Source organism: Salarias fasciatus, chromosome 16 (genome assembly GCF_902148845.1).
Source record: "Salarias fasciatus chromosome 16, fSalaFa1.1, whole genome shotgun sequence".
Taxonomy (NCBI): Eukaryota; Metazoa; Chordata; class Actinopteri; order Blenniiformes; family Blenniidae; genus Salarias; species Salarias fasciatus.
Window position 1 is genome coordinate 31,822,815 of NC_043760.1, and position 21,635 is coordinate 31,844,449.

Here is a 21,635-nt window from a genome sequence, read left to right on the forward strand (position 1 = left end):
ATGCACTCCTACATTCACACTCTAAAACCAATCTCACAGGGAGGAACAGAGAGCATCATTAAAACGCCATGTAAAACACCTAATGATACAGCAGAGAAAATCATCCATTTCACACCCACTAGAAAATGTGGGTGAAAATGGCGCAGAGTTTAAATTCTAATTTATCAAAAACCCACACCTACTCTGCTGTTTGTTTACAGAAGCAATCCCACTTCACTGCTCTTTAAACTGAGAATCCATACATATTTATTTGTTGTGTTGTCAATGAGAGACAGGAAAAAAACTCTATTTTCTTACAACTACTTATTGTGGCTTGTTTGGGTCAGATATTTCATCCCTAACCTTAAGTTGAAGCAAACATTTCAAGAAAAAAAAAAAAAAAAACATAATAGAAATTGTGAAGCCAAATCGAGCAAAATATATAATCAAAGTCTATTTCTGAGACTATAAACCTAAGGCCTAGTCTTCACCCGGGGAAAGAGACCAAGAGATCACAAGAGGTGACGAGTGACAGAGAATTTAGATGCATACATTCACGAATCATTTGCCCCAGTTCATAATAACACTTTTTTAACAAACTGGATCAGCCACGATGGTGAGAGTGTATGTGTGCACCAGTGTTTGGCTTTACTGGGAAGTTCTGGCAAATAAGAGCTCAGGGAAGGAGTCAACAGTCCTCTTTTATAGGCAAAAAACAGGTTGAGGACTGTACATTGGTTAGGAAGAAGACTAAGTAAGACACAGACAGACAGAGATTCCATGGATACGCTGCAGTGGTTAAAGCTATAGAGCTACTTCAGCATCTCATTCAGATCTCCAGTTTGTTCAGCTCCTTGTCCAGCTGTATGAGCATAGGAAGCCACAATAACACTCTTATTAAACACTCAGAAAATCCTAACTTGAAATCATGATTGAAAGCTATCATGAGATTCATCACACCTTTTGATCAGAGTAAATATTGTCATAGTGATCAAAGGAAGAATCAGGAGTACGCTGTATGTTGATGGAAAATTTCACGCCGATTTGGGTGCCAGACTTCCCACCTCAACAGCAGAGGCATGAATCTCTCTTCACACCACATCTGTGGCCTTTTTTAAAGGCGGCACATTGATGTGATGCATTACAACATTTGTTTCGAGCAATTACATGAGTCCTCAATGTACGTTTAAAGAGGCGTCTGGGAGAGATGATCCTTTTGAGAGCGCCACAATAGACAGCCCTGATGTTTGGCCTTGGAACTTGTGGATCGTGACTCAGTTGCTTTAGAAGCAGCTCTGTCTTTATTAACCAGGTTTTGAGAGCAATTCTGTGGTTGCATGTTAGGTAAGGCGCTGCAGCATTGCCGCAGACAAGGCAAAGTTTTCAGCTCTTATGTAAGTGTGTGTGTGCAGTATGTCTCTGAACATGTCAGGAAGCAGACCACCTTCAAGAGAAGAGAAGAGAAGAGAAGAGAAGAGAAGAGAAGAGAAGAGAAGAGAAGACTGTGAGTTCTGTGTTGCTGTAGCTCTGGATGCTTCAGTCAACTTGGCTTCCATACGTGGCCTCGGAAACGGTTAATATTTAATGCAGGGCAAATAATATGAAATCATCTCCAGAAGCAGTGAATACATAATGAAATCACCTCCTCCTGTTTGGCACAATGCTGCATAAAAAATAATTGGAAGAGTGAACCAACACACACAGTCATACATACACACACACATGCACACACACACACACACACACACACACTACAAAGTCTGACCTTCAGGTTTGATCATCTGCAATGCAGTGATTAGTTTTATTGGTGTGAAGGAGACTGCATTGATAAGACTCACTCACCAGCACACATGGATCATCAATCCACCTCGAATATGTTGCAGACTGTTCAAGTCAGTCATGCTGTAAACGAGTGCAGTGAACTGGGAGAAACAATGAGCGTGTTCCATGTTGGACCTGTTGTCACACCGATATGCATTTGGAAGTAACATCAATGAAAAGGGGAATTTATTTAATACGATATGTTTAGTAGGTTTCGATCAAACTCTTTGCTGCGACTCACCGTGCGCTTCCTCTGCCTTTATCACCTTGCGAACACGCTGTTCCACAATCTTTGCAAAAGATGATACTTCCATGGTTGCGACGTACATCTGCCTTAATTCATTAAACTCTTTCAAACAACAGATATTAAATATTCCAAAACAACATTCCCCTTTTGAATGGCTGTTTATGTTCTCACACACCTAACGTCCCACAGAGCCCGACGCCACCTTTTAACCCAATCACACAAGCCTGGCCACCTTCTCACACATATATACCAACACACATACCTTGCCTGCCAGCCACTTGAAAAGACCCATGTGACATTTCCCCACCAGAGCCTTCCAACATGCAGATAACCATATCCAAAAGATAGTATTGACGCCTCTGAAGCAGGCTGGAGGTAACCAACGGAAATGTCAAGAGCTGCCATGTCATGGTTAACTGGTGTTGGCGACACGGCAGCTTACGAACTGCCTGTACATCCTGTGACAGCGAGTGCGGCATTGCACTGAGTCACCAGCCACAGAAGTCTGGAAAACACTGAGGGTTGGAAAGCTTAGCTACATTTTGTCTGTAGAGATGTGTTTCAGGTCCACTATGTCCCTGGGTGCTGTATCTGTCTGGAGCCTGACATACTGTACCTGAGTGCCTCACCGTCTCTAGCCCGGTGTGTATAACTCAAAACAACTGGCCTCCCTGTGCAAAGAGCCGAGCACTCACCGCCACAAACAGGTTACTTAGTCACTGCCATCATCTCTCTCCCCCGGTCTCTTTGTGTCCGAATAAAGGACGACGGCCACAGGGGGGAACCGGCTGAAAATTGTGGGAACTGAACTTCAAGACGGCAATATGCAAGAGGTGAAAGCAAGATCAAAAATACAAACTTCCAAAAGGTCAACATAAAACTGTCGACAAAGCTTCAGAAGTGACCGAGAGAAAAAACAGAAAGCAACCAAGTGAGACAGAAGATTCAGGGGTATAATGTTTTAGTGTGTGTGTGTGTGTGTGTGTGTGTGTGTGTGTGTGTGTGTGTGTGTGTGTGTTCGGTGTTGCCTTTTTTTAACCAACTAAATTGTCTGGAAGTGTTCCATTGCTCCAAAACAATATACACAAAAAAAAAATGAATGCAAACAGAGAAAGCAAGAGAGAGAGAGAGACAGAGGGAGAGAGGGAGAAGAGAGAGAGGGAGAGAGAGGGAGAGCAGGAGAAAGACAGAGACAGCAGCAGCACAATACTGCCTGCTGCACTGCAGCAAAAATCTACACAGCATACCATAGCCACCACACAACCTCCAGCACTGCACAGAGCAGACCCGGTACAGAGGGAGAGAAGGGAGAAGGGAGAGCAGTGATGGACACATGGAGCTCGATAGTGTGCATGTGTGTGTGAAACAAGCTGCAATGACAGTCGAAGAAGCACTGCGCTACTTTTGATATGTGCTTTTTCCAAACAGATTCAACAAATAACATCTGTCACATCTATCACAACATAAGGAGACTGTCAGGCGTCGGCAAGGATTGCAGAAAATCCTTGAGAAAAAAAAAAAACTGCACAAGTACATTTTTTGAGGACATCGTCTGACTACAAAGGAATACCAGCAATGGGTGTGCTGAATTAGGTCACTTTCCACTTTTAATCAGGCTTCAAAACAAAGTGATTAGATTCTTTGAAGAGTATAAAGTCAATGAGTCCCAAACTCCAACTGTTAGAAAAGCTTTGTCTTAAAAATGATGTGGAGAGAAGTCCGCTCATTCAGCTGGACTTCAGCCTCAGCAGTCCTGCATTAAAAATGTGAAGGGGCAGGATGACCCAGCATTGTGGGCAGGCAAAAGCTGAGCCAACCCTGCAACCCTCTGCACCCCTGTTGCACCACTGACTGGTCCCATTTAAATGAAGGACAGATCTTTTTTGTTTCACACTAAACCGGTAGGTACGCAAATACATACACATGCAAGGCGTGGAGTGTTCATCTGACACCTCTATATCTAGTTCCAAAGAGAGAGAAACACTGGACTGATCACAAAGACTCACAGCGAAGTTGAGAATGATTTGGCACTGAACAGACAATGCAGAAGTCGTCTGGGCAGCGTTCGCGGTTACAAACAGCGCAGCTTTAAGGCTGAATGACCACAACCCGGCCAGTGAGACAAACCTGGCAGACTGAAGACAGCAGAGTCATTTCTGCCAAAAGATCCACGAAGCAACACTGCAACACAGCAGGGGGTATAAAGCAAAACGAAGCAATTTGTCAACCAAGACAAACTGTAAATACCAGGGAGTCAACACACAACCAAACAAAAACTCAGAATTTAGTCGCGTCAGGAAATCTGACATTGAACCTGGAGGTAGCAAAATATAATGTGTCAATAAATTATTAAACTGTTTTAGGGACTATTCCACCAGGGGGAGATGTACCAATCAACTGCGCCCTTTAGACTGCTAATGCTCAGAGTGTCTGTGGTGTTGGTCCTCTTTTTATCAATGTTTCTCAAGCACTACTTTGATCACGTTAGTTGTGGATGTTAATGGACGTGTGTCTGCAGCTTTCCACTTACACCCCTGCAGTGTTTTGTTGCACCCTACAGCAACCTGTGGTGTCAAAAATACTACTAATAAATGATAACTCCAAAACGAGAAAGCATCCAGCCTATGTGTCGTTTTTGTAATTTGCAGGGAATTATTCCATTTTAATTGTAAACCGTGCGCCTCGGCAGTATTGCTTTGTAATGATGTTACAGTCACAAAAGCGCGAGCGGAGGAGAGAGAGGAAGGAAAAATGAGAGAGTGCATCCTGCTCAGCTTATTTCATCAGCAGGGACCCGAGTCGCATGACGGACAACAGTAATAAATGAGCTACAGGCCAGCAGTGAGTCATGAAATCACATCAGCAATCGATCATAATCAAATCATTAAAATGTGCTTTCAGCACTGAGGGAAGCACACGCAGTTCAATGTTTTCGTCCAGCCGCCTTGCTGCTGTGAAGACGGTTGTAGGACTGCTACAGCAGTGAGACGTACGTCGCTTCGGCGCTGCCCCTTCGGCTGGGTGATTTGTACTAACATATAGCGCACTTCAGCGGCACAAACACACACACGTACCCCCCGGTCTGTTCGGCCTCATGTGTTTGATAAAGGTTAAAGACGCTACATACCTGTCATCGGAGCCACGGGGAACATGACCCAACCTTCTCGCTGTATGGCATCAGAAACATGCTCATAGGTCCCTGTCATCTCCTTATCCTTTCTCAATAAAAATAATAATACATTTCATTTATTGTGTACTTTTTTCCAACAATTTCAAAGTATTCAGAAGTTACTGAAAAACTTAAAAAACTCTTGCATATTAAAGTTGCAACCCAAACACCTTAAAGATAAAAACAACAATCCATTTTAGTGGTTTCATATTATTCATTTTTTTTTATTTTATTTCTAAATTAATTATGCAAGATTTTTCTCTCTCATTCTAAGCCACGATGACTTTAATCATCTTCCATCTGAGAGTCAATAAAACCCCGAAAGAGGAGAGAAAGCATCCATCCACCTTGTCATTGATGAACAGCTTTTCTCTGCGGTTATCTCAGCGCCTGTGGCATGGACATCTCACAAACTAATAATAATCATACCTCTGCAGCCTTTCTGACCGTGTAGCGTTGAGTTATATGGCAGAAATTACAGCTCTCCAGGGTTTCATTTAGCAGCAGCGGCTAAATGATTCCTCTGAAAACATCCCCACTATAATCATGTGGGCTCTAAAGTGGAAACATCAGTGTAGGTGAGAGGGCTATTTAGGACTCAACTTGTTATCGCAGACCAAACATGAATGAAGAGGACGGGCGACTGTAACAGGCCGCAATGACAGCATGGAAATCCTCGGCAGAGAAGACCTAAGTTGCTCGTTTTGAGTGGCTGACAGGCCAACAACAAAAAAACATTACAATGTAAGTACAGTGTGCAAGATTCTCACTATATTATGTATGACGTTGAAATATTAAAACCGGCAGCAGCAGCCGTGCTGCCGTGAGTCAGAGGCTGATCATTTGCAGAAAGACAACAATGTGCAAAGTGAGTACTGACTATCATGATGATGTTCTCATGTCCGTGGGAAAAGTTGGTTTTTAGAGTCCAAAACGGTCAAAATGCAATAAGAGTGAATACAACTTTGACAACATAACATCAGGTGTACACAGACATTCGACAGATTTCCTTTTGTATTTTTTAGTGATGATGACTCACTTCAAGAGATGTTCACTTTTACCGTCATTGTGTTCAAACTCACGGTTCCATTTTTTTAAACTTTGCCACTTATTTATTTCAACAAAGTGACAAGCATTAGCAACTCACCAGCTCCTCCAAACAGTGATAAGATGAGTGTGGAAAGGAGAGAATCTACTAGGTTCACATTGCGGTCCTCCCAAACTAATGCTTACTCTGTTGTGCTCATTAGTAACAAAAGAAATGAAGGAGTATCTGAGATCTGTCACATTCAGAACTTGTCTTTTTTTAGATTATCACTGAATGACTTGGCCTTGTCTTATTGTCAAGTAAATGTGGACGTCAAACTTCTCCAACTGGTAACCTTCCACCTTTCCATGTTCACGAATACACTAATCATCGTTTGATACACGACAGTGGAAAGTTAAAAAACCGGCTTAGAGAAAGGGGATTTCATGTTGTGAAGAAGGACAGAGCACACATTTTTAACTCATGTCTTCAGGGAAACAGTCGTATTTGCCTTGGGCAGTACACATGCAAAGTTCTACAACTACTTGAGTAATGGGCAGAAAGATGAGACAGAGTGAGAAGCACGATGCCTCTGGTGCTTTTCTCACCGTTGGCCGATCACAGTGTGAACGTCGGCTCGGCGGTTTCACAAAGTTGCAGTGAACGTTCAACACATACAACCCCTGTTTGACACCAGAAGGCGGGGGTGGAGGGCGGGGAGACGGTGGCAGACAGAGTGTAGCTCACATGCAATTTGGAAAGACAATCACATTTCACACACCGGCTGTGAACACAAGACCAGTCCTCCACGTAGGAATATAGGCTATGTCACAAAGCTCCCACTATTAAGGCCAGAGGATGAGCCAAATTGTAAGATGATTTATGAGGCCTCAGTACGGCACAGGGCAGAAGACCAAATGGGGAAATGTACGGGCTACACCACCTCACGGTTGAGACTATTTTCAGATGGACCTCCATTTTTTTAGGGTTTCTGGGAATAAAGAAGTTTTCCAAATTGTGGAGTGCCTTTCCACAGCTGGCTTAGATTTCCTATAATGAGTCAAATAAACTCAATAGCAAGGCTAACTAAAGTAATGGAGATTATAAATAATATTCATGCATTATATCTATTCTGTATTCTGTATCTACTCTGAACTGAAGCTTGAACAACATGCGAACAGGATAATGTTACATATTTATAGCTGCAGAAATCTGATAAACACACCCAAAGTTTCTCCAACACACCAATGTCACATGAATAGATTTAATATATTCTGCTACATCTATGTGTCACATGAAAAAAGACAAAACTGAATTGACCTGGTCACAATGAAAAACAAACATGGCATTCAGTAGAAATTCGATGACGAGACACACTGAGAGTGAACAAAGCTAATAGTAAGATTATAAGAAGCAACATTCAACAAGAAAAGACCAGATGTTTTTCATATAACCGGAAGTTTGAGTCTTAATGTAGTCTGAAAGAAATCTGAAACAGGATAACAATGTGCAAAGCAGGGTTTTTAAATGATCATATTTCAGAAAAGTATGTAAGAGTTTGGGTGGTTGCTATAATAGTTATCTGTATGATAATCTACATTCACCCTGTTTTATTACTCTGTTTTATTTTCTGAAAATTTCCTCAAACCATGATCATCATGAGGACTCACCTAAACTCACCCCTCATCTGAACAGGCAACAGGCCTTTAGATGATTCCACCTGTACCCTCCTAGGAATGGAAATGTTGAGTCAGCCATTCAGTGATCAGTTCAGCTGGGAGATTGAGCCTGCATTAGCCTTATTATACAGCTAAATAATCTAAACTTGACGAGTTCAGAGTACGAACAAGAAAAAAAGCACTCGAAGACATTTCAGAAGGCATCAAAACTTTGTAAATGTTCAGACTCCTCCAGTGAAAAAGGATAATAGTCACAGATGTAGCAACTTTTCCTGGAGTTACTGGAAACTTCGGAGACTACCGTGAAAACACCATTCTTGCTGTGCCCAATGCCAGCAGGAGCTGCTGTGGGTCCTCCTCAGCCAGAAGCACATGGATGTGACGCAGTAATCGTACAGCTGGTTCGTTCCATGTGCCAACCAATTACATCTACAAGAAGCCACGGCCAGTTGATCCCACTCTCTAACTTACAGTCGGTGGTATTTGTATATATTCTCGTTATCTTTAACTCACTTCTTGTTCCTGCAGTCTTCTCACCTATATAGCCAAATATGCAAATGAGGTCATGATTACTTGTAGGATGGCCAATATCTACATTCCTCATCAGTTACCAGCAAAGCCAGTCGGTTTAGTCTTACAGCTGAAGTTTGGACCACAAGACAAGTTACTGAGTCGATCAAAGAAACAGCTGGGGCAAAAGGTCGACGATGGTTGAAGATTTTGGCCTAAAATCTTCTATATGATGATGAGCTACACTTAACCAAAGCAATCCCTCAGATTATTATGCCTGAATCACACAAAAAACAAGGAAAAGAACATTTGGATGGCTCGTCAGTGCAAACTTTTGAGAAACTTGTTTTCAAATGAGCAAAGTAAAAGTTCAGATTAGTCTTAGAACAGTGTCATTTAAAAACTGGCACATCTCTTCAGTCTATACCACCGCAATGACTAAAACAAGAAGTAAGAACACAATTCTGAACGCAGGCGAAACACTGATGAGTGCTACAGTCGTTCAACAACGCCACCCTCTGTATAAGAAGTACAACAACTGAAACTCTCCACTGCTGTCTCTCTAAAGGTTTTTTTTCTACCAAGCTAGATTTCCTACAATACATTAATCCATGTCCTAGGTACCGTGCGTGTTGTCCACATCTTATTCTGTTGGTTAATGATGTGCTGGTTTGTCTCCCATTGGTGCAGCGTCGTGCGAACTCATTTTCAATCTGATTTACTGTCGTTCAACGTGAATGGTTCTTGAGATTAATTGATCAATTGGTCTCGGGGCCGCAGTTGAGAACCGTGGTCAACATATCACTCACGGACTAGTCAGAAATTTCACCGACCTTAAATGACACTTGAACACATACAAGTTCATAAAACTGACAAGTGTGAAAGAATGCATCACTCTGAAGTTATTCCTCCCGTCCAAACAGCACTGCCTGTGTCCACCCACAAATGGAAACTTTCAACAACCTGTGACAAACACACCTCAAAACAGAGACTGGAAGCAAAGCTGCCAACCAAAACTGAGAAAAAAAAAAGTTAATCCTAATTCAGCAGGGGTTTTACAGGGTGGCTGCTTTGATTATGCTTTGTGTATTGCATGCAGAAAGCCTGATAAAAACAACATATACAACGCTCCTTCACAAAGCGGTCTGATTCTGCTAAATCAGCATCATTCACAGTAATCACACTGTAATTCTCATTCAACCGCACAGAAACCTTTCACACAACAGGAAGCACACTGTATCTGTGACTCAGATCACAAAGCAATCAGCTAATTGTCACTCCGCGCTCACGCTCTACCTGCAGCTCCTTCTGGTAATATTAAGTTGGCCTTTAACAATTGGGTGTGCTGATAATGCCAACTTACAAGCAGTTGATAGTGATGCTGTGCAACTTAAACAACAGAAATGTCATCTTTCCGGCTCAAGATTAGAGAATGAAACGTGTAATAGAAAGTACACCAGAGGCTGGTATAACCTTTTTAAGTGGATGTTTTATTCAAAACTTACACCATTCCTACCATTCTATCCACCAAGCACAAGTTACAAAGAAAGAAGAAAGCTGTTGCTCAATGATTACATTTCCATGCCCAATACTTTAACTAAAATGCCCCAAACTGACAATTTCACAATGTTATGATCCAATACACAGGTCAGTATCGAGCCTACAGTCTGACAGCAAACGGATCAGATCAGTCAAGCTGGACTGAAAGGTCACGTCAAAAGCGGGATCTCAAATGACAACGTTCAGTCCACTCCGTAGACTTACATGTGCTCTACTCTGCAAAGTGCTGAACCCTGCAGGAACAAGCAAACACAACACTGACATGACACCACTGTTTAAGATGATATGTCCAACTCGTGTGCAAACAGCTGATCATTTACATATTTACTGCACATGGAAGCATTCCTTCAGTGTAGGTCTGATAGTCATTGTACTGTTAGCTCTGGACCGGCCTACATTAAGTCCGAATGGAAATATCTGATTCTCAAGCTGCTAAATGCTTTGCTTGTTAACCATCCCTTCACCAAATTGGGGTAGTTGGTACTCAGCAGCAGCCAGGAAGCATGCAGCATGGCTCCATTTGGTTTCTTTATCTTTGTAAATGACTCTGTGACGCTGATGAAAGCAGTAAGACTGAAAACTACTAAACTTGCAGGTGAAGAACAAAATAGTGAGATGAAGGAGTGGCTGTTCATCCCTTTAATGGATCATAACGTTTAATCTGAAGCAATTATTTCAACAGCTTTAAATACAAAAATACTGGGAGAAAAAAGTCACAAACAGTACTGTATCTGTGATGAAACCTAATCTCTGTTCACAGTGCAGGTGAACTGCAGAACAACGCAGACGGCCATCTTTAATTTCTGCTCTCTTTTTCTGAACTTCTTTCTTTCCTTTATCATTCGGCCATAAATTGGTTCTCCAATTACACAATGACAAACACACACTCTCTGACACGTGTAGCATCCACATTTACAGTAGTTCCGTGAACACACCATTCTGAGTGCGACGAGACGTCTCCTTCTGCGCATGCGGGTCACTTCAGATCTGTAGAATCTTCACTACAGTCTAATGGAGGTCAGATTTACAGATAACATGAACCACCACTCAAATGAATCCGATCACTGAAAGAAAAAATCCAATTAAGACCTGTCATTTCATCACAGCACAATACTAGAGAAACTAAAGGTGAACATATCACACAAACACGAGATATTATCTCTCTGTGAACAAGTACGGAGCATTTCCCAGAGCCAGCTCTTTACGTGAGGTGAAAAGAGGGCAGCTTTGTCAGAGCGCTGTGAAACCCTCCACCTGCAGCTCCGGTGGACAGAGTCACCCTCGGAGGCACGCGGCACAGACCACATGTCGCATCCTTCCCCTGACCACTGCAATCAGCAGCAGCACCATGAGAGCGTCCTCAGAGACGCTTCCTGCAAACCCAGTTCGGAGGATTTTACCTCTGAAAAGCACAAGCCGCTCACTCCTTCCCTGCGTCCCGTGTGTAGAACTATCATGTGATTTGCACGTGAGCTGAACGGCAGCGATCGGTTCACATTCTTCAAAAAGTGAACACATGCAGCACAGATTGGCTCACATTGGAAAATAATCATGCCAATGTCAGTGTCACACCAAAAGAGATGACTGCGAAGCAGGTTTTCTCATTGACCTGCGACGTATCGACTGCAGCAACACACAGCTCAATCTCTCTCACTAAATGGTCACAAAGCATGAACAGAACCACAGTTTATGAGTTCTCCCAGGAGAAGCTTATTATTACCCCCACACTTTCATCTTTTCTTCTGGTTCCGGTTCCATTATGAGGACGTGTGTGCTCTGGGCTATTTTTAGAAACAAAAGGTTCATCGATGTGACACACAGTTTAAAGATGTAGCTGCTGTTTCAATACAGTCCTTCCACAGGACTGTGCTGAACCTGTTCACTGTCCCACCTGTTCTGTGCTGTTTTCTTCTGCAGTATGCCAGGGATCAAACCCCCCAAAAAAACCTGCATATGTGAAGCTGCTGCAGCTTAACTTACTGCAATGTTTTTAACGTGAAACCTAGCAACATGCAACGGTGGTTGGAGGAGGATATTTTTAGCCAACCCTGCTGTTATTCTAATTGTAAGAGTTCTTGTTGGAGTCTTACCCGTCCCCTTTAATTACACTGTTGTTCCGTTGTTACCACAAATTAAACTAGTGGGACTATATTAAATATATAAATCAGGCCTTTTTTAAACTGTTTAAGAACACTGACAGTTTATTAGAATATCAGACATGATTTTGAAGCATGTTAAATTTTCGGTAGATACACCATCAAAGCATTATTTTCCAACGATGATATGACAGTCCCAGCATCTGTAAGCACTCTATGATGGAGTCTCCCAATATCCTGGTTCAAAGGAAGTTCTTTTCTTTTTTCTAAAGGTATTAGCAGTTTAGCCACAAAGCTGCCAGTTCCAATTTACTGTTGTAGGAATATAAACTGTGGAAACACGTGTCTTTGCAAATGTGTTCTGAATGCTCTCTGTTTATTTATGTCCCTTGTTCCGTTTTATCATTCAAAATGATGTCATACACGATAAACCTACATATGCAAATTAATGTTTAATGTTTTTTCTGTACCAAATAAAAAATGTCATAGCACTCAGTTCTACGCTTCCACACAAGGTTATGGGCTCTTCAGAGTCAGCGGAGTTGGTTATGCCAGGGACGTCTATAAATTATGTTGGGTGGCAGCAAACAGGAGCACTGCTGCGCTCAGGATTGGTCCACGGCTTCCCTGCGAAATTAGTTTCTGAAATGTTTCCACAGGTTTCTTTTTTGGTACGTATAGGTTGAGCTTGGACGGAGTTATTTTATTTTTAAATTACATCATATTACTGATGAATAAACGTCCTAACTTGACTTGCTTACACGAATGTCCCTGTCACCCTGAATGTCTCTCTAAGTCTTAGAGTCTAAGCCTATTGAAATATCCAGCACTTCAGTACATATGGAGACCAGAGAATTGTTTCCAAATTCGATTCAGCGGACAAAATTCTAAGTCAGTGGGAGCTCCAATGATACTACAGAACTACAGAAGACATTTTGGAAGCTAGGTAAAAATAAACATGACCTTATGCAGGAAAGCTGAACAAATGTGGTGGTGGAGATATAATAATGCACTTTACAATGGTAGCAACACTGTTGGACTATATAAGCAGTTTACAGACTTTTGTATGAGTATAGGTAAAATTCTGGTAATGGGCTGGTTTTATCAATCGAACCTGGCGACCCCGGCTGAGCTGAGGCTTTGGTTTGACCTCCTGGTTCTGTCACACACCATAGTCCTGGGTTTCACTTGATACGCTATGAACCGCCGTCACGTGGATGCCCGGGTTTTCTTTGACCTGCGCTGTCACTCTGCTGTCAATGAGAGGCCGCTGCCAGACTCTGAGCAAGCCACACTCTGACTTTACACATCCACTGCAATTATACTCTTTGAGCAACCTGGCGATTATCCTTACAGAGTTTTTCACAGTGTTTAAGACCAGGACATGGCAGTGAGTAGCAATCAAGAATGTGCCTTCATTACACATGACAGTTCATGACGTAACTCCCCCCTCAGCCATTTACCACAAATGCCCTAATTAAACTGCTGTCATTCATAATGACTATACATACCATTCAGTGACATTCACAAAGTTTTATAATGGTATCTGTGTGGACTTTGGCTCGGTTGACATCAGTGCAAAAGCAGAGTGAAACTTATTGCATCTCCATCCTTTTCACTCAGCTGATTCATTACTTAATTGAGTTAATGAAGTACATTTACTCCAAGACATGTACCCACACTGTTACACAAGAGTGAACATTAAGGATAAGTCAGCAGTGCCAGCTGCACCAGACCACCAACCCTGAGGGCAGGGCATCGCAGATGAAACAACAAGCTTGCTGGAAAACATCGACACAGCTGGAGGAATATTAGAGGGTCAGTGGGTATAAAGGCTTGCCGACTTTATCTGAAGGCAATTTTTCAACAGCGCCAAAAGTGGACACATAGTCTTTACATAATGGCAAATTGCCACATCCACCAAGAATGTGAGTCACTCTGTAGTGTGCTAGACAGAGCGATGCTCCGACATTGCACTTGTATCAGGATGCAGCATCTCTCCGCGGTTTATCTCAACCTCATCCTCGTGAAGCCAAGTCCAAACAGTATTTGAGACTCCAAAGATGCTTCAAGCTCCACAACGTCACCACAGGACTCAATCCATTTAGCTACACAAACACTGCATTCATGCTATTTTAATTATACATTGAACCATGTGGTCTGCCTCGATAAGTACTCTATACATATCTGATATGGCTGCACATGAATGGCTGAATGCATCACCACTGAGTTTTAAGCAAGAGAGGGGGACATTCATGTGAACCTTACCTGTACACTGAAGGAAACTTAAAACTAATACAGATGGATCTCAAAGAACAATTTAGTGAAGATATTATGGGTAAACAAAGCAGAAACTTCAAGATACTTCATATTTTAAAAATATACCTCTTGTGTGTCTGATCAAAACATTACAGGTTCTTATTACAGAAACTAACATAAATTCTGCAAGCACTCTTTGGAAAGTAATTATTTTCAAAGGAATTATTAACAAAAAGGATAACATCATGTGCCATCTACAGAAGCACAATCAACTTGCTGATTTCAGCTTTTTACAATAAACTGTTGATAAGTGAGCCTTTGTGTGTGCACAGAGATCATCTATGAATTATGAGACTGATGTTTATTTGTTGACTTACCCCGACTCCACTGATTCACTGTGGTTTGTGTGTTTGCTCTGTGTTCTCGCAGTTATGTTGTGTTTCTAAAAATACAGCCAAGGAGCCGAGGCTCTATATCTAGGCCCTTGCAGCTCAGGCCTCGTCACTGCTGCAGTGGAGATGCTTGACAAAGGGCCACATGGTGGATTGACCTGTCCTGCTATTCCAGAAGCTTTAAGAAAGAAAAAAAAAGAAGAAAAAAAACTCCTAGGCTTCTCAAGGCACTGGTGAAGATAATTCAGATCAGTTCATTGATTTGTCGAGCAAAAGTCGCTTTTAGTTTGGATAAACATTGCTGCGCCCCACTGGCACACGATGCATTCTGCCCTACTTCATTTCCTGGCAAATCACATGCTCTATCATGTTACTACGGCCCAGACCCCTTCCATTTCGAGCCTACATCTTCTCTTTAAAAGTCAATAATAATCCTCCACGAGTTAAATATGGGCAACTCTCACAGTGGAAGACACACATGGCTTCAGAATTCAGACACTGAGTTCCTGCATTGATTGATTGCCTGCACCGAGTTGAGCACAAGTCAGAGTCTATTACTCTATCGCTGCAGCTCTTCCACTGAGCAGCATTATGTCACTTATCACCCCAGAGTCTACTGTTGCTCCGACATTACATGTAATCAACCAATCATCCTCTTTTCTCTGATATTGTGTGACAACGCAACAGTTATTGCACATCCAGCTCTTCCTGCTTTTCTTTTTCCAATTTCAACGACTTACTGACTCCTGCCGAAACAAAACCGAGATACAGAAAGAGAAAGCTAGTTATTTCATTTCTATATGTATGGCTGAAGCATACAGTTATGAAATTAAACAGAAAAGCAACACCTGACCAGGTTGTGTTTGAGCAGATAAGAGCTGAATATGCATTTTGACACAACAACACAGACTTTATCATTCAAACTTCACTCTTTCTCAGTTGAATTTTCTAAGAAATGTTGGCAAGTTTAAAAATGGAGGATAACTCCTTCAAAAATGCCTATAAGGTGTTTTCAGAGTTAGTTTTGGTAGCTCCTGGCTCTGTTACGGCAGTAAAACACATCTTGGAATATATTCAACAAGAACAAAAATGTGACAAACCCATTTCTTTGGTACAAATGTATGAATCAAGACTGGAATGATGAGATAATGTGAAGTCAGAAATGTAGGGGGCTTCTACGCTTGAGTATATAAATTAGGTGGGTTCTTTTAAAATGTGGCAGATTTTCTGTGTGTTCAGCTAAGTTACGGTATGTAAATCAGGTTTAATGAACTTATACATGACCTAGTCTGCAGCCACATATGGAAAGTCGAACTCTTGGAAGTGGATGTTGGGAGCTTTCAGAGTTAGGCTCTGCTACCTAAAGTTCTTTTCCAGAACTGTCACAACACAACTCTTGTGTCACATTTAGATTAGAAACAACCTTTACAAAAAAACACTTTTTATCATTTTCCCAGATTTGAGGCAGATAATGGAATTTTTAACTGAACTGTGAGACAGTAAGACGTGAAAACTTATTTCTATTGCAAGCAAAATTATAAGCTATAAATAAAGCATGAAATTGTAGTGTGATGCACTCTTCTGATAAAACACACTAATCAATTATATTTTGGTCTCAAAAAAAGAAAAATAGCAGTGATGTTGTCTGCAGGTGACCAAATTGTGTTGTTACAGCTAAGATCCATTTTGATGAACTTGGACAAATCATACTCTTCAGCATGCAAACAGCTCTCCCTCTTTCCAGTTAATTCTCTTCAGTCTCTTCATACTGACCCTAAATTAGAGTCAAGTCTTTTCAAAGGGCCTCTGGGGGGTTTCCAGAGTTAGTTCTGCTCGCTAAAAATCCTTTGTTTGGCTGTGTCACTGGAAAAATCATCTGATACGAATGTTTACAACACCTAAAAGCACCTTTAGTTAACATATACTGCAGAAATATGAAGGTGTAAGCAGAAAGCCTGTGTAGATGATAGTAGACAGTGTTTTTGTTGTTGCTCCTGCAGTGTCTGCAAGACATAACAGTCCCACTACAGTATGATGATGATGATCTACTATACTGCAGCTGCAGTGTGCTGCTCAGCACATCGCCTTCAAACCGCTGCTGTGAGGTAACAAGTAGCCGCACTACATGCTGTCCACCTGGGGCTTTACAACAGCCTGTTGAAATAAACATTGCTCGTCCACTGACCCTCTGCAGTGCTGGGCTAAATCGCTCCAATGCAGAGCAGAACTAATAACAACTGCTTTACAACCACAGCCAGTGGCCGTGCATTTTCTGCCTGCCTGCAAAATAAAAGTCCACAGTCTGAATTGAACGTCGACTGCTCCAAGTGCAGGGTTTGCGTTTTAGTGCAGTGGAGAAGGGGATTTATTTCTGCATGCCCCACTCACACCTCTGGCTCCTTAAAATCAACTCCAGTGCACGTCTAAACCCTGCCTTCCCCACCACGGCATGATGAATATTGGCCTGCAACAGTGGAGTGATAGACACGAAGGAATAGTCTGTCTCCTCCGGCTGGTTCGCTGAAAGCAGAGCGAGGAGCTCGTTTCATCGAGAAGTGGTGATGCAGAGGGGGGATGCTGCTGCAGTCAACCCGGGGAAGGGATCATCTGGTTACAGAGGATCACAAATAAAACACAGAGGTGGACGTGATCTACTGAAATAACATCGAGTATGTGTGTGAGAGAGGGAGGGGGGAGCAGCAGAGAGAGAGAGCCTTATTTAAAAAGTTAGGAGATGGTGGTGCCGTGGTGATGCAGGGGGGGCTTTTTCTGTGTCTGCGTGCTGCGTCCCCCCCCCCAAAAAAAAAACCGGAGCTCGCCGGTGTAGTGGCTGCACGGAATAAGTTGTTCCCCCTCCCGGCGCCGCCGCATGATCCACACGCTGCATAAATATGATTGCAGATCTATCACGATCAGAACAAACAAACAAATAACGCAGTCTCTCTCCCTCACACACACTCTCCCTCTCTCGCTCTCTCACTCACGCACACTCACACACGCATGCACACACACGCACGCACGCATAACGCCGGTTCACAGAAACGGAGGAGTAGGCATAATGGTGATGAGCTTACCACTTGGATTCTTGTTTTTCTTAAGACTCTTGCCACAAAGACACTGCAGCATATGCGTTCCTTTGCTGAAAATGTTCCAAAGAAACCACATTGATTTGGGCGAAGAGCAATCCAGTGGCTTAAACACCCAGATATAGATGAGATCCTTGCGGTTGCATAATAACACAATTGGATCAGTTCTCCCGAACAAGGCTACCAATTGTATCATAGAAAAAATAGGTATATCCAAGTCCTATGCGCTTTCATGCACGTGACAAAACAGTCAGTGTCTGTCAGACTTCGTGATAACGGTGTGTTTTCTTCTTCTGGGGTATAAAGAATGCCTCCTCAACTAGTCGACAATAGAAAAAATACTCTATAAATTGCATGTGTCGCACCGGGAGGAGACGGGTCGCCAGTAAACAAACACAACTAACGTGAAAACAGTAAACCACGGTGGATTTCCGAGGAGAAAATCATTGCCTATTAGTTCATCACTCTGAGGAGAGGAGGGTGGATCTGCACAGCATCAAAAGCCAAGGGAGGATGCATCCTAAGCACGGACTGCTGCAATGATAGCCCCAGCAAAGCAGCACATTGCCGGATCAAGTCCAATTCGTGTCTCCTGTGAAGCAGCGGCTCTGGCGAGGTCAGGCTCCAGCAGCCTCAGCGCTCATTTCCTCCAGTCCCACGCTGCAACGTTTCTGTTAAAGCCAGTCTTGGGTTCTTGGCGTGAGTGTGTGTGTGTGTGAGAGAGAGTGTGTGTGTGCGTGCGTGTGTGTGTATGTGTGTGCCCGTGATTCCTGGAGTGTGCGTTTCTTCCCCTTTGCGGGCTTTCTTCCTCCGGCGTCCTCAGCACCGCGTTGCTGGCATCTCCAAAAGTCCGTATAAAAACATTTGCGTGTATTTCCTCCGGCGTCGGACCTCGGTCGGGATCGGGCGAGGAGGAGGGGTTAATTTGAAAGATTGGCTTTCCATTACGTAAACACGTGGTTTCTGCGCCGTCATATCAGCGATGCTCGGAAATGTTCCCGATCCGGCTGGGATGGATCATTGTCCCGAGCTGGACGTGGCGGCGTCTCGGTCCGGAGCAACATCTTCCCGTCACGAGCGCGTCGTCGCACGATCGGAGAGCCCACATCTGCCCACATCAGCCCGCATCAGCCCCCCGTCCTTCCTCCGTCATGTATCATTTCTTTGCTCCCAGTTACACGAGTTGTCTCGGCTCTGAACCCCCAGATGGGTCTCGAGCGGTGGACGAGCCTCGGTAGGTTTAAAGTCACAGGTGCAAACTCTCACCTGTGTGGTAACGTGTGTCAGTTTACCAATTTACTGTGAAGGATTTATTTGAACGTGAAAATAAATATATAAATAGAAATACCTTCAAATGTAAAACTGCCATTTATAACCCCAACATATAAGCAAGAAATGAACTGAACTGTCATGGCACATGCACACACAGGAGCTGTTTGCTCCTCCATCCCTGAGGCCAGAGAAGCAGGTAGTGCTGCTCAGAGCGACTGCTTCCCCTCGACGATCAGAGCACTCCAGAGATTCAGGTTAAAGATTTTCCATCACACACCACAGGAGAAGAAGACATTGTTTTCACTTGATTGTTGCAGAGAGAGGGAAAGAGTGTGTGTGCGTGTGTGTTTTCGCACACTGAAGTTCACTGCTTCCAGTAAATGTAAAATAAGACTGCATTTGAAGGAGAGGTGTTGTTTTCTGCTGTTGGGAGTTCCTGTGTTTGTGCGTCCAGCCCTTCAGATGTCGGGTGTAATCAACCAATGACATCTGCCAGCATGACCCTCTCTCAGCACAAATGTCAGAAGTCAGACAGTCTGCCAGTGTTTGGAAAGAGAACCCATTAGCTGCTCGCTGTACAGTTGACTCCACTCACAGGTGTTAGAAACTGTTGCCAGTAAGCCATATTGGTTACAGTTCAAAATAAACAAACGGTGTAGGATTAAGTTACGGATTTGCAACCAAATTTTTGGTATGATTTCTAAAATTGTAAATCATTATTGACTCCTTGCTTTTATGGCGAAGCGGCTCAAGCGGCTACAAAAGTTTACTTCTTACAATAGAGCAAAACATTTTATGGATCTCCACTCACTCCAAACGACCCCTGAAGCACGTGGAGTGCACGACTTTCGAATTCGACACGTCTTCCCTGACGTGCACGAAGCTCATCACCCAGCCTCTTTCCGTCATTTATCTTTTGTGGTTATTTCCATGCTTATTTCCATCTATAATTACACCATGCAGCTGCACATCTGCCTTTTTTAAGAGCTGCTCTTACATCCGGCGCAATGTGGAGCGAGCCGAACGGAGAAAGAGCCGAGGTTTGTGTAAACAATATTAACCACAGCGCAGGAAGCTTGATGAGAGACTGGAGGAGTTCATTAGTGGGGTTGTGTTGTGTGTTCATCTCCGAATTACAGCATTAATCCACTTTAATGACCCAGTTTTGTGGCACCCAGGTCTTGTCAGTTGTCTGTGATAACTGGTTCCTCGGGGATGTGGGCCACTTTGAAGCGAAATGTTTCCTGATTGACTTTCTTTACACAGCATTATATTATTGCGATGTCACCATTTTCTCATTGCATTTATCACTCTTTCAGTCTATGCTTTCTTTTTTAACTATGTCCTCCACATTACCATACTTGCTACATTCACATGACATTCATATGATGTCCAACTTTACCTCTTAACCTATGCGGCCAAATATAATTACACCTGGCCTTCATGTATTCACAATGTCATATTTAAAAACTATCAATTCAGATATTTTACAAGCTGCAGACATCGACTCATTGTGTGATCGGCAGTCAGAAGCGGCGCACTGCAATCTCCCAGGCCTTCTCCCCCTGCAGAGGCTTTCCATGTCATCTTTGCTATCGATCCGTCTGCTGTAATGTAAAGTATCATCGCACCCTGGAGGATATCGTCTGACTATTTTGTCAGGGATCATTAGAATACTTCTTTTTGATTGCCCAGCCTGCGGCCGGCAGGAAGTGGCTCCCCTGTGAGTTTTTAACAGCCTGTTTTTCTCCCGACGGGGAAAATAACTTGATTTAAGATGCATGGAGACAAATGGAGTGGTTTCAGTTTTACTCCTGGTCTCTGTGGTTTTACTGTACACATTTAAAACGGTCACACATTTGGAGGTGTGAAGACTGCACCGAAGAGTGTCAGTGGATTTGAATGGATCCAACGTTAACCATCAAATGAGGAGAAGAAAATATCAAGAATATTCCCACAGAACAAGAAATTGTCACATCTTTCATAAACAAAGTCAAAGCAACACCCAGTATCTGCATGTATGTATCTATTTATCAATTTTCTCTTTCCAGTTTTGTTCAGATAACAGGGAACCCTCTGCACCGGTCATCAGTCCATCGGACGACTAACAGCTAATTTATATTCACTAATTAACAAAACATGCATGTGTTTCGGAGTGACAGCCGGCTCTGGAATGCAGAGAAAAGCCATGCAGGCACAGAGAAGACATGAAAACTCCACCCAAAAACAGGCCTGGAAGGAACCAAATCTTCTTACTTATGTCACATATCAGCTGCGAGCACCGAGGTGAGCCTTCTCAGATAGTTTAGGCTGTTGATCCTTTTATGGCTTTGATAGAAATCACTGCCAAAGACAACAAAGCCTGGTCCTCTGCAGCATCATTGCCTCTCAAAGAGTCTATAAGAGCTGGACAAAGTTTCTTCTCTTCATTGTGTCTCCTGTGATGGATTAAATAACTTTTCTTCCTCCCACTCCCTTTCGAGTACAAATGAATGGATTCAGGTTTTATTCTTTCAATTTTGTGTGCGGGAGCTTGAA

At 42.8% G+C, this 21,635-nt stretch overlaps 1 protein-coding gene across 2 annotated transcripts in view; it reads right to left on the reverse strand.

Moving 5' to 3' along the window:
- The window catches only part of fgf14 (fibroblast growth factor 14), a 105,410-nt gene extending 86,611 nt beyond the window's left edge, over positions 1-18,799 (reverse strand). Inside the window, exon 1 of one of the 2 annotated variants that reach the window (XM_030112170.1) lies at positions 17,814-18,799. In XM_030112170.1, the coding sequence (XP_029968030.1) occupies positions 17,814-18,021 (208 nt within the window). In that variant the 5' untranslated portion in view covers positions 18,022-18,799. The remainder of the gene's footprint in view (positions 1-17,813) is intronic. The other variant, XM_030112172.1, reaches the window with a different exon arrangement.
- Positions 18,800-21,635: the final 2,836 nt, after the last annotated feature.